Source organism: Toxoplasma gondii, chromosome X (genome assembly GCF_000006565.2).
Source record: "Toxoplasma gondii ME49 chromosome X, whole genome shotgun sequence".
Classification (NCBI taxonomy): domain Eukaryota; phylum Apicomplexa; class Conoidasida; order Eucoccidiorida; family Sarcocystidae; genus Toxoplasma; species Toxoplasma gondii.
In genome coordinates this window covers 3,136,740-3,153,046 of record NC_031478.1, presented here as the reverse complement: position 1 = coordinate 3,153,046, position 16,307 = coordinate 3,136,740, and the positions used below count along the sequence as shown (strand labels likewise).

At 57.7% G+C, this 16,307-nt stretch overlaps 2 protein-coding genes across 2 annotated transcripts; one reads left to right on the top strand and one right to left on the bottom strand.

The window, feature by feature from the left end:
• The first annotated feature begins 103 nt into the window (after positions 1-103).
• On the top strand, positions 104-14,039 carry TGME49_224270 (hypothetical protein). The gene is made up of 3 exons (XM_018780041.1): positions 104-6,840; positions 7,349-9,769; positions 10,323-14,039. The coding sequence occupies exons 1-3, from the start codon at positions 2,143-2,145 to the stop codon at positions 13,338-13,340; spliced, it is 10,137 nt and encodes a 3,378-aa protein (XP_018635935.1). The 5' UTR covers positions 104-2,142; the 3' UTR covers positions 13,341-14,039.
• Positions 14,040-14,264: 225 nt separating this feature from the next.
• Positions 14,265-16,022, bottom strand: TGME49_224275 (hypothetical protein). Its single transcript, XM_018780042.1, has 2 exons — positions 15,799-16,022; positions 14,265-15,242 (listed from the first exon to the last, which is right to left on the bottom strand). The coding sequence occupies exons 1-2, from the start codon at positions 15,963-15,965 to the stop codon at positions 14,948-14,950; spliced, it is 462 nt and encodes a 153-aa protein (XP_018635936.1). The 5' UTR covers positions 15,966-16,022; the 3' UTR covers positions 14,265-14,947.
• Positions 16,023-16,307: the final 285 nt, after the last annotated feature.

Genomic DNA, 16,307 nt, shown 5'->3' with positions numbered 1-16,307 from the left:
GACACAGAGACGTGTAGGTCTGGCGTACAACATTCTAGAAGAGAACTGGAAAAGAGTCTGGACTGAAGAAGCAACAAGCAGACGCGAGCAGCTCCTCAGTATCAGCGCGACAAAGAGCGGCAGGAAAGCCTTGCGCCCCAGAGAAAAGAAGGCCGATTTTGAGTTCCCCTGCAAATCGCTTCTGACAGACAGCAAAGAATCGGGGGACGGAACGACAGGACCTCGTCCTTTCAATTTGTCGCTGGCAAACAGGGGAAAATTGACTATAGAAGAAGCTGCCGCCACTGCCTTTTTGGAAACGTCGCATTTCCCGATGTCTCGTCGCCATTCCACGCGCTGAATTCGTACCGGCATGTAGAACTTCTGTTACGGCTCTGTATTCCGTCTTCTGTGTAACGCCGTTTTTTCTTTTCGTCCTCCAGCTTCCGTTTTTCGTAGTCGACCTTTTCCTAGGGGCACTGAATTTCGCGTTGCTCTACCTGGTTCCGAGTGGCGAGTTTTTCCCGCCTGCAGGCAGCCCTTCCAGCCAAAAACCACCGTCTCTCGTTCGCCTGTAGTTCAAGTTTTTTTCTCCTGGACGTAACGTGTGGCGTTCCGCTAAATGAGCACTTGGACGGTGGCCGTTTCTCACGTGCTTTGTAAGCATGGGGAAAACCCACTGAGTACCGGCGAGTACTTGTGACCGTCCGCAGCCGCTGGACGGGACTTTGGGATGGAGAAGAATCCTTGACAGCTCGACAGAGGCTGTGAAAAACGTGTGCTGTAGAGCCTAGAGCAAGCAGACACAGAGGGGAGACAGCCGCACCACTGGAAAGGCAAGCGTTTTTTCGTTGCCGGCCCTTCTGTCCACGCACTCAGACCCTTCGGTGTGTATCACATGCACTTTCGGAGTTTCTTTCCTCCGTAGGTCCTGTTGTGCCGTTGTATGTGCTCTCAAACTCGGATTTTACGCGACGTTCGAGCGAGGCGCAATTGACTGTTGCTCTGTTCTGAAGCTCCCGTTTCATTCGGATGGTCCCGCAAAGATAATCTAATGTGTAGCTCCTCCGGTCATGGAAAGCAAAAGAGCTTTCACGCTATCTCTAGTGCCTGTCGAGTCGTCAGACTCTTCACATGCCGTTTGTCTAAATTTTTTTTTAACTAGAATTATCTTTGAATATGATGATTGGGATGCCGTGTTTTCTCTGGAAACCTGAAAAAAGTATCCTGACTCAGCTGCTCTTCCAGGGGTTGACGCCTCCCGTGTTTCTACTTCGCAGCAGTTGTCCATCCGGGTCGGTTTGCTGGAGTGTGCGATGCCAAGGAGAGGCTGTGCTCCGCGCGGCCAAACGTACGATGGGACAACACTCGAACCGCCTGGTCGATAAACGATGTTTCTGCAAAGTAAAGGGGAACCGGGACCGTAGTCGCCGCGGCAGCTCAGACGCAAGGCGCTCAGGTGTCTGTACACTCGGGTACGCGCTTTGTTTCGCAGTGTCAGGCTTCCGTGTTTCGCGAGTTGAGTTTTGACCAGCAGTTTCCCGCTCATTTCCGTCTTGTTTTCTTTGAATCTGTCTCTGCGATCCCTCGAGATAGGTTTCTGTTTTTTTTCAATTTCTTTTATTTCCTCCCGGACCCCGGTCTCGATGCGGCTCCGTCTCCACGTAGTGAAAATAGATGGCTCACGAGTCTGCGAACGTGTAGCATTATCCTTCGATACCGGCAGACAACGAGCAGCCCGCCGGCCACTCCTCCGGGGCAGGCTTGGACTTCGAGCAGAGGAAAAGGGCAGACATCAAGTTCCCTGATCGGGATGCTGAGGATGTCGCCAGTGGAGAAAAAGAGGCTGCCAGCTCAGACTGCGAAGTAGGCGGCAGAATCAATTGCCCACATCTCGCACACTCGAGCGGTTCTTTCCTTTCTCCGTCTCTGGCCTCTTCCTCTCTATCGTCGTGTCTCTCTTCGTCTAGTGGTTGTGCTGCATCCTCGTTTTCACACTCTTCTTCACCCTCGTCTTTGGAGCCTTCCTCTCCCCCGTTTTTGTCGGGGGATTCTTCCTCGTCTTTCTCTGCTGCAGCTGCTTCTGGGCGCGGGTCTCACTCTCCTGCGTCTCCAGAGGGAGTCTTCCACCTCAGTGACCATGCATGCGTAGCGGGAAGGCCGATGGAGGCAACGAAGCACAGGGAGGCATCACGAGAGGAGGCAGCGGGAACCTCGTTTCCACCTTCCTCGGGTGCAGGCTCTTCGGTCGCGATGTCTCTTTCCTCGCCACGCTCGTCTTCCTCTCCCCTTCCTGTGCCTGCTTCTTTCTCGCATGCACAGGCAGCAGCTCACACCGTTGGAGAGAGGCGAAAGTCACTCGCCACCGACGAAGGATCGGTGTCGCCCCGAGAGAACGGCGTTTCGAAGGCCTCTGCCTCCTCTGGATTCGAGGTAGTCTCTCTCGCCGACTGTGGTGGGGAGGCAGATGAAGAAGACAAGAGTGGTGAGGACAGGCAGGAGCAAAACGTGGAACAAGGCAACTTCGCGTCGCGCACATCATCGAGTGAAGACTTGCCTGCCTCTTTTTCCGAGGGAGGCGACAAAGGAGATCCTTCATGCGCAGCTGACAATCTTGAAGAGACGGGGCCGGGGAAGGATACCGCCTCAGCGACTGTGTCCTCCGAAGCGAATCGTCCGGAGCTTTCTTTCAACGCCTTGCATGCAAATCTCGCTGCCGCGATGCCTGATGTCGAAAACCTGATTCGCGGCGCCCCAGATGTCAGACCTGAACGCGGCGCTGCTTCGTGCAGCTTCTCTGGTGCGTCAGAGGGCAAACGGACGCCACGGGGCGACTGTGCGCTGGACTCAGAGAGACTTGACAAGGCAAACGACGCCTTGGAAGAGAACGCCGCCGCTCAGGGCCGGCGTCTCCTTCACAGAGAGAGCGAAGCAAACGATGAGTCGCGAGATGCTCCTCCAGAGAACTCGACGGAGACTGGTCGAGGTGAAGGCGACCGGTCGGCCGGGAGTCCAGGCGGGTGTTCAGTTCAATTGTCTGCTCCGTTTCAGACAGAGGCGAACGGGGAACGGAGCGCGAGGGATGGAGCGACCGAGTTAACACGAGAGGGAGGTCTGCCAGAAGCCGAGGAGAAGACAGGAAGGATGAGTGAAGATTCGCAGGTTCCGAGCGAAGATGACTCTGAGAAAGAGGAGGAATCCGATGAGGAGGAGCTTCGAACGTGCGTCTCGCCCCCGTGGACAGAGCAAGACCGCGAAGGCGTTGTGGCGTGTCTGCGTCCCTCGTCACGCGAGACGCAGGCTGACGGCTTGCTCCGCCTCTCCCTCCTAAACCGTTTGTGGGAGTGCGACTCCGTCGCTAACCCACTCAGCTTCTCTGCCTCAGCAGCGGCTGCCCGCGGAGCTCGAGTCTCGTCGGTGGGAGAACGGGGAGAGACAAGCTGTGCCGCGCCCTCGCCAGACCACGCAGATGGAGCACCAGCCCCAGGGACGAAAACACTTGAACGGCAGACCGACCAGACCGCGGGGGTGTGGGGTGACCGTCATGAAGCTGAATCCGGAAAGGCGGGAAGTCTCTCCGAGGTCGACTCCGCGACCTTCGATGCGCAGGAAGCGAAGGGAGTTGTCCAGGCGCTGCGGGTGCTGGACCGGCGCATGCAGCGAGAGAAACACAGAGCATTCGGTCAGGCTCGCAGCGCGTTTCAGGTGTCAGAGACTGCAGGGCGAGGGCGAGAGGGCCCCAAAAATGCTCGCGCAGAGTCAGGCGATTCGACCGGCGTGGACCAGAGGGGAGGCGAGGGCACCAGAGCAGAGCAGAGCCGTCCAAAGAGGGAGAATGTCGAAGATGTAGATTTCCGGCAAGAACCACGTTGTGCGAGAGAGACGGGGAACACTGAAGAAGGAGACGCTGAGAGATGCGAAGACGAGGGAATGGAGACGAATTCACGTTCCGAGGCCAGTACTCGGGCAGGGAATGGAGCTTCTCAGACGGTAACCGATTACACCCCACAAGTGGACCGTCCCCTCCAAATCACCGCCTGCGCAGTGACTGAGAATCTGCAGCGGGGCATTGTCGGGTCCTCCGAAGGCGTTCTTCTCGTCTTTGACTGCTTGGACTCTTCTCGACACGAGGAGCGACTGCAGGAAGCAATCTCGCGGGCGTCTCCGCTTCCTCTCTTTCCTTCTCTTCTAGCGTCGAGGGTTCTCGACGGCGGCAACGACGGGGGCGCCGCCTCGAAGTGTCTCCTTTCCGGCGCCTCTGTATTCCAAGGCCTTGCGCAGCAAACGGCGAGCGCGGGCGTAGCCCGGGGGGGCTCAGTATCTGCGCCAGAAGCCTCGAGCGCCTCAGAAGACCCACGATGTATGTTTCTGCTTCTCGGTCACTCCGCAGAAGTCTCTGCAGTTTCCTCCGACCTCGTAGGAAAGCATGTGGCGTCCACAGCTTTAGATGGGCGTCTGCTCGTCCACCAGGTGCCCGCGTCGCCGCCGCAAACGCAGTCCCCTTCTGAGTTGTCTCCGTCGCCCTCGGTCGCTGGGCGCAGCGCTGGCGATGGGAAAGGGCGCTTTCTGGACTCCTGTGCAGCGTCCGTGGCCAGCAGTGGAGGAGGCAGCGGATCTGGAAAAGAGAAGGTTCCTCGCGCGTCTCGAAATTCAAGCGTCGGATCTGGGGCTCATGGCTGGAGGGCGTCAGTGGCTTCTTCCTTCGCTGCAGCCTCCCTCGGCTCCTCTTCCGCCTTCCCTGCAGCCTTCGTGGCGCCCCCACCGCCCCCAGCTCGCGGAGACTCGATCGCGTCTCTGGGAACTGGGCAAGCTTCCGTCTCGTCCACGGCTTCTCACCGGGCGGCGAGCCAGCCGAGCCGCTTTGTTGTCGCCGAGGATCCCGTGGAGCGGCCATGCGTGCAGGGGGGAAGCTCAGAATCAGCGCGAGTCGAGGACCAGCAGCAGAAGGGCCAGCGGGGTGGGCGAGACCCACGAGACAGAGGGCGTTCCGTGGAAGACGGGGTTCTCTCGCAGACCCAAGAGACACGCAGAGTGGCCGAGGCCGAGAGCCGCGACAGAGAAGATTTTGTGTCGGCGAATGGAAGAGTTGAAACCCAGGAAACCTGCTCGGACCTGCCACGAGGTGAGGACGCAGGTGAGGGGCGGATCGCGAAGCGAACTCGCCAGACTCTGAACTCGGAGATTTTCCTCGTGTCGCCTCTCTGGTGCGTCGTTTTTCCTCAACCGCTTCTTTCCGTGGCGCTTCATCCGCTCTATGGAGACGGCACGGACGCCCACGGTTCAAGCGCCTTCGCCGTGGACAACAGGAGACAAGCGCTCGGCGCCGCTACGGCGGCCCGGGGGCCCTCGAACCCCAAAAAGTTTCAGTCACTCTTTCACCGATTCGCATCTCGGGCGTCTTCTGCGCTGCCGACAGAGTCGGGTGCCGCTCCCCCAGCTGCAGCTGCACCCTGTGTCTCGCCTGTTCGGCAAGCGGTGATTTGGGGGAGCGCGGATGGTCGCCTCGTGCTCCATCGGCGTGGATTCTTCTACTCCTCCAACAGCCTCATTCACGCGGGCGAGGGCCCCGTGGTGAGTGTTTCGTGGCGCCGGTCGCTGGTTGCGTGGGCGACGTCCCTCGGCGTCAAAGTCTTGGATGTCGACATGCAGCAGAAAGTCACCTTTGTCCCCAAAGTTTCTCCACCCGCGTCGGACGGCCACAGCTTGGCGGTCTCCTCGCACTCCCCTCTCGAGATCCGGGGAGATGGAGCACCCCGTCGGGGCCAAGGGCGACCGGCCGGCGCCCGCGCGGCGGAGCCCTGTCACCTCGTTTGGGCCGCCGACGATGTCCTCTGTATCGCCTGGCCGACTCTGGTGCGCGTCGTTTGCATTCGTTCACAGGAGGTGCTGGACCCCCAGTTTCCAGAGGCGGAGGCGAACAGGACTTTTGGGCTTTCTGAGGCCGCTGGACTGGGCCAGAAGACTCGGCGATCCGACGCCGGGGTTTGGGGACAAGAGAGCGCGAAGAACGCAACTGGACGCAGCTCTTCTCGGGTGGACCGAGCGGGACCGCCCAGTGGGTCCTCGGGCCTCGAGGTCAGTGGAGCCCAACTAGCGGTCGGACAGAGTCCAGTTCAAGGCGCTACAGGGACCTCGGGCAATCTCGTTCTGCAGTTCGCGGAGGTAATTTTCTCGCTCACGTTTTGCGACGAGTCGCCCTTGGTGGGTTTGATTGTGGCCCCTGTCGGCAGCGCACGAGTATTTGATGAATTCGAAGAGACACCTGGCGAGGAAGTGGGGAGGCTGTCTCCCTGCAGCTGGGCTACCGCCCTGAAGGACGAAGGGACAAGAGCCAGTGAGCCTTCTGCACACACCTCTGGTTTTCTCGAGAGCGACGGACCTTCCTGCCAACAGGGCCAGCAAGCTGCCGCCGAGATCAGACGCAACAGTCGAGTTTTGCTCGCCGCTGTGACCCTTCCGGAAGGAGAAAAGAGAAACTCGGAGACTCGGCGACGGCTTCAGATCCGTTTTGTGAACACAGACGGCGACGTTGTTCGAGTGGAGCCCCTTTATCTTTTCGGAGATGAGGAGGGAGGCCAGTCGCTGCAGCGCAACGTGGGGCCCGCGGGAGCCTTGGACCCGGACTCTCTCGAGACGGAAGCTGCAGAGTCGCTCCGGTTTCGAGTAGAAACTGAGGGCAAACGGACGCAAGTGAAGGGTGATGCAGATGAAAGAAAAACGCGACGGGGACACAGGGCGATCGAAACGGACGACACACTGGCTGCGGCAACAGGAGGACTTGAGCAACTGCGACACACACGCCTCGCCAACGCCCCTTGGCTCGAAGGGGCCTTGCTCGCTAGGGATGCCTTCCTCTGGATGGTATGGCAATTAGACAAAGTAATGGCAACAAATTCACAACTCGCTTTCACACCTATACATGTACATACAGTTTCATGTGCATGCATACATTCATGTGTATATATACATATGCATATATATATATATATATATATATATATATATATATATTCAGAAGATGGCGGATGCCTGCGTTGATATGGAGATTGTAAAGGTCGGTCGACACATATGTGTAGATCCAGATTCGCGGTTGCGTATCCATTGGTATATTCGCCGTAGTGAGTTTGTTTCTTTCTTTGTAACGAAAGCGACTTTTGTGCGTGTCATGTTTCGCGTATGGCTTTGAGTGGGACCCGTGTGAATTGATTGCCCTGGAGAAAAAGCTTGCGGCTGCAGATGTTGTTGAATCTCGAGACACGTTTCTTGATCAGACGGCGCATGCGATTCCGGAACTCAGGTTTTATCTTGCCGTTTCCACTCTCATGCTTTCCATGCGAATTTTTTCCTCTCGTGCCTCGTGTGGTTTCAGCTTCGGCCTCGCAACGACATCGACCGAACACTGGCTCTGCTGTCTCCAAGCCGGCGCCGTTCACCCCTGTGGCTATCTGAGGTCCTTCGCGTTTCAGGGCGAGTGTCTGCGAGCTTCCAGGCAGCTGTCTGTAGCCGCGTAGTCGTCGAGTTGCTCGCGTCTGGCAGGCGGCTTCTCGCTGCTTCTCTGATTCCCCTTATCATCACCAAGGAAGATCCGACAGAGGCTTGGGTCCGCCTCGTCCTTCTGTTCCACTCTGTCGGGGCCCTACATCTTCTGATTCTCTTCGTTCCTTCCCCCGCCTCTTCTTCCTCTAAACAAGAGTCTCCTTCTCCCGCCGTCTACGAGCTCCTCCTGACTCTGCTGGCCTGCTGCCCGCCACAAGCATCTGCGCCCAAACCCGGGGCGTGTGGGGACAAAGGCGGGACCCACGAGGACGGGGAGACAGTTGCGGAAGACGCGGACGGATGCGCTGCGGTGCGAGATCAATTACGACAAGAAACTCGCCTTTTCTCTCCCAACTGTGCGTCTTTACTGGATTCGAGGCTTTCAGAACTCGGGCGCTGTCGTGCGTCCTCGCTTTGTGTGGAGGAGGGGAAAGAGAACTCTCTGCTTCCTGAGACGAACAACGTGGAAGCGACAGACAGAACTGGGGACCCTGCGCTTGTTCACAAGACTACAGGGGGAGGTCAGGGTTCTTTAGGTGCCGCCGCAGAAGTGCGTGGGGAGGTGTCTCTTTCTTCGGAGACCCCTGTCTCCTCGACGTCAACAGCGTATGCAGCCGCGTTCTGTTACGCTGTCCACCACTGGGAGCTGCCAACAGCAACTGCGTTGCGGCTTCTCAACCGTCTGCGTTGTTTCGTCTTCGGTATGGCTCCGATCACCGATATCGAATTGCCTTCTTTCACACAAGCGAAGCTCGCCGAGCAAGAGACCGGGGAGGAGTCTTTCTTTGACATGTGCGGTTCTGAAAGCAAATCCCTTCTCTCTCTTCTTCTCCCGCACACCCCACAGGTCGCGAGGGCCAACTCGGAGACGCAGCCACGGAACGCAACGCAAAGCCATTCAGCTTTTGGGCGGACAGTGCATGTAGAGAAGAACGAGGAGCGCCAGGATCCGGCGAGTGTTCCTCCGTCTGCTCAGGCGACGGAGACAGAGAAGCTGCAGTCCAAGGAGCGCGCGGAGATGCGGCTAGCCCTAGGAAGTGGGGACAGAGCAGCCGAAGCAATTGCATGCGTTCTGGGGGACGCTGGTTCGGGGCTTGGTGGCGGAAAGAAGGGGACTGTCAGTCCGTCGCACTGTGCGGCGTTCTGTTCGGCCGTTCTCGTTGATGACGTGCCGTCTTCGAGGGAGGGGGGCAAGAAGATGTCGTCTCGAGCTCTCTCTTCCAGGACTCGGAACACGACGAGGGTCGCCTTGCTCATGAGAGCGGCGGCTTCCCTGGCCACGGCGCTGCTTCTTTTCGACGCGACCTTCGACGCGCTTCTGCGGCTCCGGTCGCCCGATGTCTTCGCTTTCCTGGCTAGCTGTGCAGCTCGTGTCGCGAGCGCGAGGGCAGGTTCGCTCGCCAACAGCCAACGACGCCCGACAGCCTCGACGGCGGGCAGCGGCTCTCTTGACCAGAGCGACAGATCGAGCCTCACAGGTTTGGACGTCGGCAGCCGTCTCTCCTTCGCGGTCTCCGCGTCTCCGGAAGGAAACGCCGGGGCGACTCTCCGGCCCGGTCGTGTCTCCTGGGAGGAGCGAGGTAGCGAAGGCAGCACCCAGGCCTCCAGCCTTCTTCAGCGCCGGTCCTCTTCAGGGCTCGCGAGGCGCGCAGCCGACAGAACCGGCGACGGCCTCGGCTGTGTGCCGAGGTCGACTCCACACAGTGGATCCCTGTCGACTTGGCAGTCTGCCGAAGAGACGATGCGTCTCGAGGAAGAGGCTGCGACGATGGCTGCAGAGGCAACACTTGAAAAGGTTCCTGAGAGAGCAGCGGAGCTGCTTCGTCTCAGTGCCCCACAGACGCTTCAGCTTCTGACCTTTCGAGTTGGAGGGACTCCCGAGGGCGAAGGCGCGTACGACTCGCCGCTGACTGGCGGCGGCGAAGGACTGGGAGTTCTCCCCTCCTTTGGGGAGGAAACGGCAGAGACAAAACGGGGGAGTGTGGGGAGCACGAGCGCGCGACGTGATATCGGTGCAGTGCCCAGTGGAGAGCGAGCCTCGAGCGACGGCGAACGCGTCTGCGGAAGAGCCTTTCGCCAGCGGGAGGCGGGTCCAGGGGACGAAAGACGAGCCAGCTCTGCGTCGTTCCTGTTTCGCATCCCCGATGTTGTGAAGGCGCTGAAACAGGCCCAGACGCCTTTCTGGCTGCATGCGTACCTCAAGGAACTGTTTCAGGTGTGTCCTGAGGCCACCAGGACCTACTACTCGCTCCAGGTTCGTCTCCACCGTGGAAACGACGCTGCATGGGGGGCGGAGGGCGGATGGGGGGGAGATGTTTAGATCCATGATAGAGAGAGGCCAGCAACAGCGGTGGGAGGTCGGCGGAAACGAAATGAGAAACGAACTACACAGAGCGGTCAGAAATAAGCGAACAAAGAGAGAGCGGGAGTCCGATGCGAGCGTGACGCCTTTTTCATCTGGCTGGCTCACGTTTTTTCTTTCCAACGCAACATCACATGCGGCGATTCTCTGTGTGTTTTCGTGAACAAATCAGGAAGTCTTGAAACGTCCAGGACAGTCGCTTGTGCTCGTGAAGCAATCGTCATAGTTATGCCAACTGAAGCCTTCCTTGATGAAGACGAAGCTGTTTCTTTGAACGGCTAAGCCGCGCAAGTCTGGGGGGGAAAGTCTGTGTTGGTCCTCAGTTCTCAGTGACCCCTGCGAGCCAGAGAAAGTGCAAGTAGTTTAAACTTGTGGCAGCCGGGATGTGATGCTTTGAGGCTCTTTCTGCATTCTGCACCCAGTGCTTCTTCTCTCTTGTTCTCAGCTTCGGCTCTTCCTAAGGTTCGCGCCCCATCTGTTGCTGTCTTTCTTGCAAACCGCGGACGGCGGCTACGACTACAACGAAGCGTTGGCGGTGTGTCGCTGTTGGGGCCGTCTCTCGGGAGAGTGTAGAGAGCCGCAGAGAAGCGTTTCGAGGTCTTCTCTGTCGGCTGTTGTCCCCGACTGGAGCTCTGCGACTCCGCGCCAGCCGCCTGCGATTCTCCACTGCGAGGCATTTCTTCTGGGGCGCTTGGGCCGGTACGCCGAGGCGATTCATCTGCTCCTTGAGGACTTAGCAGACGTCCCAGCGGCGGTCGCTCTCGCCTGGGAAAGCGCGGACAGACGCGTGTGGGAGATGCTGGTCCAGGCCGTCGTCCAGAGGCCCTGCTACATCACAGAGCTGCTGGGGGCGCTGGAGGACCACTTGGCCGCCTTTTCGGCTTATTCTCGGGCACATGCGGCCGCGGGTGGGGACCCCGAGGCCCTGGACGAAGTCTTGCCGTTCGGGAGCATGTCGACGCGAGACGAAAGGGGCAAGTCGCCGTCGCTCGACGAGTTTTGGCGGGTCGCCTCACAATCGCGGCCGAAGGAAGGTGAGGAGGCTCAGAGCTGCTTCTTCGGAGTCGGGGAAAACGAAAGGCCGAAGCAATCCGAAAGCGCTGGCCTTCCTCCAGAGCACACTCCAGCGAAGGGACATCTTCCTCTCTCTGTAGAGCCAATGTCGCCTCTGTCGCGAGGCGAAGAAGGCGTCGGCGAGCCTATGGAACCCCTCGGAGTACGCGGGCCAAAAGAAGCCTCTCGACGAGGATTGGGTCCGAGCTCTCGACCAGCGTGTGTGTCTCCACTGTCGCCCTCAACATGCCGAGAAACTTTGGAAGCGACTGCCGCAGAGGCTGCGAGAGCCGCTGCAGCGATTGCGCCTCTGGAACTTCTGAAGCGACTGCCGTCGCATGCACTCCGTTTGGTGCCGCGGCTGGAGAGGCGCTTGGCCCTGCTGTTTGAGCAGCGGCAACTCTGCGATGAGTTCTGGGAAGCGGCGGAACAGTGTCAAGAAGGCGACTTGCGGAGCTTGACTGCCGAGTTGTTTGTGCGGAGACGCCGTGGTGTTGCCGTGCGTCCCCGCCCAGCCTGTGGGCTCTCGGCGGGCCAGACGGACCCCGTCAGTGCGCATCGGGTGACGGTCGAAAAGCGACGAGACAGCGAGAGACAGAAGACGCAACAGCTCATTGAGGCCATTCGTAAGAGACTAAAAGAAGTCCGAGGCGAGCTGGATGCTGGTGAATCTACGGGGCAGGCTTCGGAGCCTCAGAGAGACGCCGGAGGCGACGGGGATGAAGTGGGCGGTGGCAGCAGGGCGCAGGCCCTCAGAATGGATGGAGACAGACGCTCGGGCCGCGGCGCGCAGACGCTCATCAACGGCTACCGAGCGCCGCAAGGCCTTCGTTCCTCAACTTGCGCGAGAGAGTCAAACGCCTCCACAAGGAGCCTGAACGCGGAAGACGACAGCGCGGGACCGGTGGACTCTGCAGCGGGCGCGACGCCGACTGGGAGAGACAGAGAGAGCAACCACGGCCAGGGAGCGGGAGACAGTGGAAGACTGGAGACAGATGGGGAAGGGCACGGAAAAGCGGACGAGAAACGCAAGCGACACCAGAGTCTCCTTCGCTCTTTTCTTCTCCCTGGGGGCTCCAGCGGGCGAAGCCGCAAACAAAGCAGCGCAAGTCGGTGGCTGTGGGGCAGCGGCTCGCCTCAGGCTGGGGAGCGGGGCCGGGTAGTGGCGGAAGACGCTCTGGCGCCGTTGGGCGAGGGGCGAGAAAGCGGAGACACCTCGCAGGACGAGACGGGCTCCGAAGAGACAAAGGATTGGAGTCGGAGAATGTCGCGCGGCGGAGAAGTGAAGAAGGGAGCGCCCAGTGGGCTCGGAGCCGCGATGATCGCCAGGCCTGACGAGACGAGCCCCGCGACGCGAAGAGACAGAGAGGACAGCGAAACCACTGACGAAACGAAGAAGATACAGTGGCGCCGGGGAGGAGAAAAACCGCAGGGGGAGAGGGCCTTCTCTCAGGAGACGCGTAGAGCGCAGGGTCTCCTTCAGGATTTCAGAGAGACAGATGAGACGGGGAGACAGACGACAGAGCCTTTTCTATTTCTCCCGCCTGCGACGCGCTGCGTCATCTGCATGCGATTCGTCGATTCCCCGCCAGGCTGCCGGGTCGAGTGGCGATGTTCACCTCGCGCGCCCCAGGGGGCTGCTCTGCCCTTGCCGGCTGTCTCCGATGTGTCTCCAGGAGTCTCTTCTTCGCCTTCACGAGATCCTTTGTCTCTCGCCCCTCCTCCAGGCTCTGCCTGGGATGCTTCGTGGTCGGGTGGGCCTTTGTCGGGACGCGCTCGGAGACACCGAAAACAGGCGGTCTCGGCTGTCGCCTTCTTCTGTGGACACACGGCCCACCTTGCATGCAGTCTGGCGGCCAAAGAAGGCGATCCTCAGTTTCCTAGCAGCTCGAGTGCGAGGCCGCTCGTCGCTCTCGGGGTTCGCGAGCTGACCTCCGCTCCCCGCTGTGTCTCCGCCCGCTGGCCTGGCGCCGGCGTGTCTCCTCGCCGCGCGCGGTCGCTGGGACGCACCCTCCGCGTCGGTGCGGCCGAGAGCGGGGAGCTATCGTGTGCCGAGACTTCCAAGGCGATAGCGGGGAGAACGCATGCAGACGCCGGAGCCGCTGGCGAGGAAGTGAATGAATGTGAGAAGGGCAGAGAGAGCCTCGCTTGCCCGGTCTGTCAGCTCACGCCCCTGACCTCGTGGACTGCTGCTTGGAGCTGTTACGGCGAGAGAAAAACAGACATGTTCAGGGAAGACACCCGAGACCGTCACTCCATCGAACGCGCCGGAGGCTGCTTTCTGGAGGAAGACTCTCAACTCTTCTCTCCGGTGTTGGGAGAGCGAGATAACGGTGAATCCTTCGTAGATTCTCTCGGTCGCCTTCCACACACAGCGTCTCTGAGGAATGCCGCCAACGCACTTTGGTGACTAAGTTGAGGCTGGGTGGGGTGGGCGGCTCTTAAGCTGCAGAGAGAAAAGAACTTGCGGAGGACGAAGGAGAAGGAAAGAGAAAGAGGGGAACTGGGCAGCTGAACGAGCGGAAGAGAGAATGCTGAGATGAGAGACGAATGGGGAAGCGTAGAGAGGAAATGTGTAGAAGCGGCGAATCCGGGGCGAGGAAGAGCGTCCGCAACACAAGGACAAAGTCGAACTCGGATGATTTGCAGAAAAACGAAAATGTACCAAGACTGGGAAGGCACACTGAAATCTGAAAATGCGACGATGTGGACAGGAAAGTGGACAAGGGAAACAAAGCTTCAGGAAAACAAAGCCACTTGAGATCGGAAGAGAGGCCAACAGAAGAGACTGCTGAGGGTGACTCACAGCAGTGAGAGAGAAGATCCACAGAGGAATTCGGCCAGTACAGACTGGAAAGGAAGAATGAGAGCTGGCAGTCTTTTTCTTGTTGCTGTGTGTATCTCTTTTTCGTATCTGCCTGGTTCCCCTCGTTTTCGTTTTCTCGTCGCCGTCAGCTGCGCCAATGGGTAATGCAGACTTGTGAAGCTGAGCCAGACGCTTCGTTGTGTATGGACGTGTAGAAAAATACCTTGATCGTGAAAATGCTTTTTGCACCAGTTTCTCTTTAGACAGTAGAAAAACTGGCAGATGCGACGAAACCCCCCGCGGCGACGCCACAAAACGGGGCCGCCTGGAGTTAGAGAAATGCACGGAAAGTCAGGCAGTTACACCTGCCAACAGAATCCACTGATGTCTCTTAGGCGGTTCTGAATTTCTGAGGGTTCTGAAACATGCTGAAATTACACACTTTAGCTGCAGGCTCCCGTTGTCACTCAAAACTCGACGCATATGTAAGTGGAGTTAGAGCTGTTATAACATACACATCTTCGACTTCCATTGAAAAGATGTGAGTTCAGTTGTTTGTACTGCCCTTCATCTTGGTTGCTTCGTAGCTCAACACTCGGGGCAAGTCAAACTGGGGTTTCAGTTATTATAGAGTTACATATCCTCTGCTTACAGTCAAGTAGTTCTATCCGTTGTCTTACGATTTTTCTTGGTCGAAAACAACCGGCGAGAAGAGCTCATTTTGTTGTTCCCATTGAAAAGACGAAACTACCCTTCACGACGACTGCACTTCTGACAGGACATTTTTTTCTGTAGGTCTCATCCAGGGTTTGCTTGGGAATAAGAGAAGCAGGAGCAACTCGTCGTCGTAATTCAGATCAGTGGAATTGGAAATATCCTGGCTTCGGGGTGATTTCAGAATGATCTTGCGAGCATCAGGATGCGGTGCTTTTCTCTGCTGGACAGAGAAACACTGGACGGGGTGCTGCAGTTTTTTCCAGCTAGAAATACTCGAGTTCGACGACGCGAAGCACTCTGTCTTTTCCGTCGGAAACAAGAGCACGACGTGCAGAGGACAGGTCGTTGTCTAGGAAGGGGTTCTCTAGGGACTCGCGTTTGCGGACCTGAAAAGAAGCGATGACTCCCTCGCGCGACAGTTCTTCAGAAAACAAGGCGCACTGGTGTCAGCGCTCTTTGTCGAAGAGGGAGGGAACCCCGAGACCTGAGGCAACCTAGGCCTCTGCCGTCTCATTTGGATTCGTCAACGGAGAAAGATACAAACGAACCGTGTGGGCTGTTACGCAGTGGCGTTTATGTCCCAAATAGATCCCCTTTCTCTGGATCGACAACACCCACCCTGCACCGTTGAACAAAATCAGTATTGGTCCCTGGGCACACCAACCTTTTCTTACGTTGTTGGTAACAGTAATACAAAGCAGAACAGTCTTAAGGCAGAGGGGAACCGGTAAGTTCAGTGTTTTCCAGCATGAGTGGAAAGCGACCGGGAGTTTCTCCTGCCTTTTGTGCCTGAAAACAGAGCGGCACAGACAGCAGGGTAGCTGAAAAGTGACAACCTTCTCACGACCACAGAAACCGAAGGAGCAAGAAATCTGATGAAAAACGAAAGCCACGTTTGTTGATTTGCGTATTTTTACAATCCCTCTCACATCATCACGCGGGGTGTATAAAAAGTCTGACGATGGTTTCTCGTGTTCAGAAAATGACAGCCACTGAAACTCCTGCGCTCGTTCTTGCCCGTCTTCGTCAGAAACGAGAAGTGTGTTTCGCTTAATATCGATTCCACGACTAAGAGTGTGGAAGCAAGTTTTCTCAAAACAACATCGACGGGGACAGAAAAATGAGAACGAAACTGTCGAGGTGCGAACTAACGCAACAGACGGTACACGTGCCGGGCGCCGGACAGATAACGTTGAAAGGGATCTGTTTAAGAGAGCCATTTCCACATTCGCAGAAAAATCGCTGCTCCGAAAACCACAACCGAGTCATTTCGGACATGACGCGACCTGCAAAAAGCCAGTCACTGCCGAAAGCTGTGTCTGCCCCGCTTGACGAGGTCACTCACTGGCTAGGGGTCTCAGCCTGCCTCCAAGGTCGCCTGAAAAAGCTAATGCGATTTGTTTTGGAGGGACCAAGAAAATAATGGAGTTTGCTTTTACTGATGATCTCCTCGACTGCTTTCGATGAAGTTAGGTTCTTGTCGTTTCCGGCCCCCGATGCCGCCAGACACATGTACTAACCACCAGTTGGCTTCGCCGCCCTTCTCTGTAGCCTCTTCTCTTCTTTTTCCCTCCATTCGCTCCTCACAATACAGCAGATCTTCTTCTTAGTTCATTCTTTAATGACGCCTGGCTTTTCCAGGCCGTTCTGATGAATGGAGATGCCCCCTTCCCTCCCACCGTTATTCTGCGTTGCTTTTCTGGGCCGACTGAAAAATCGACCCTCTGTGTTAAGGTTAAGGTTCACATCTACCTTCATCCTTTCAACTTTCCGCGAGAGAGACCGTGGCGCGTTAAATATACCAACGACACTAAAACGCGAAATTCACCGGCACTTCCCCCTCTGTGATTCTAG

What these genes read in the sequence shown, in the direction of transcription:
- TGME49_224275 (XM_018780042.1), bottom strand. Translation starts at nt 15,965, where the DNA reads ATGTGTCTGGCGGCATCGGGGGCCGGAAACGACAAGAACCTAACTTCA. An exon ending in CAGGCTGAGACCCCTAGCCA is followed by an intron (nt 15,243 to 15,798) that starts GTGAGTGACCTC and finishes CTCTGTTTTCAG; the next exon opens with GCACAAAAGGCAGGAGAAAC.
- TGME49_224270 (XM_018780041.1), top strand. Translation starts at nt 2,143, where the DNA reads ATGGAGGCAACGAAGCACAGGGAGGCATCACGAGAGGAGGCAGCGGGA. An exon ending in GGGATGCCTTCCTCTGGATG is followed by an intron (nt 6,841 to 7,348) that starts GTATGGCAATTA and finishes GTGTGGTTTCAG; the next exon opens with CTTCGGCCTCGCAACGACAT. An exon ending in GGACCTACTACTCGCTCCAG is followed by an intron (nt 9,770 to 10,322) that starts GTTCGTCTCCAC and finishes TCTTGTTCTCAG; the next exon opens with CTTCGGCTCTTCCTAAGGTT.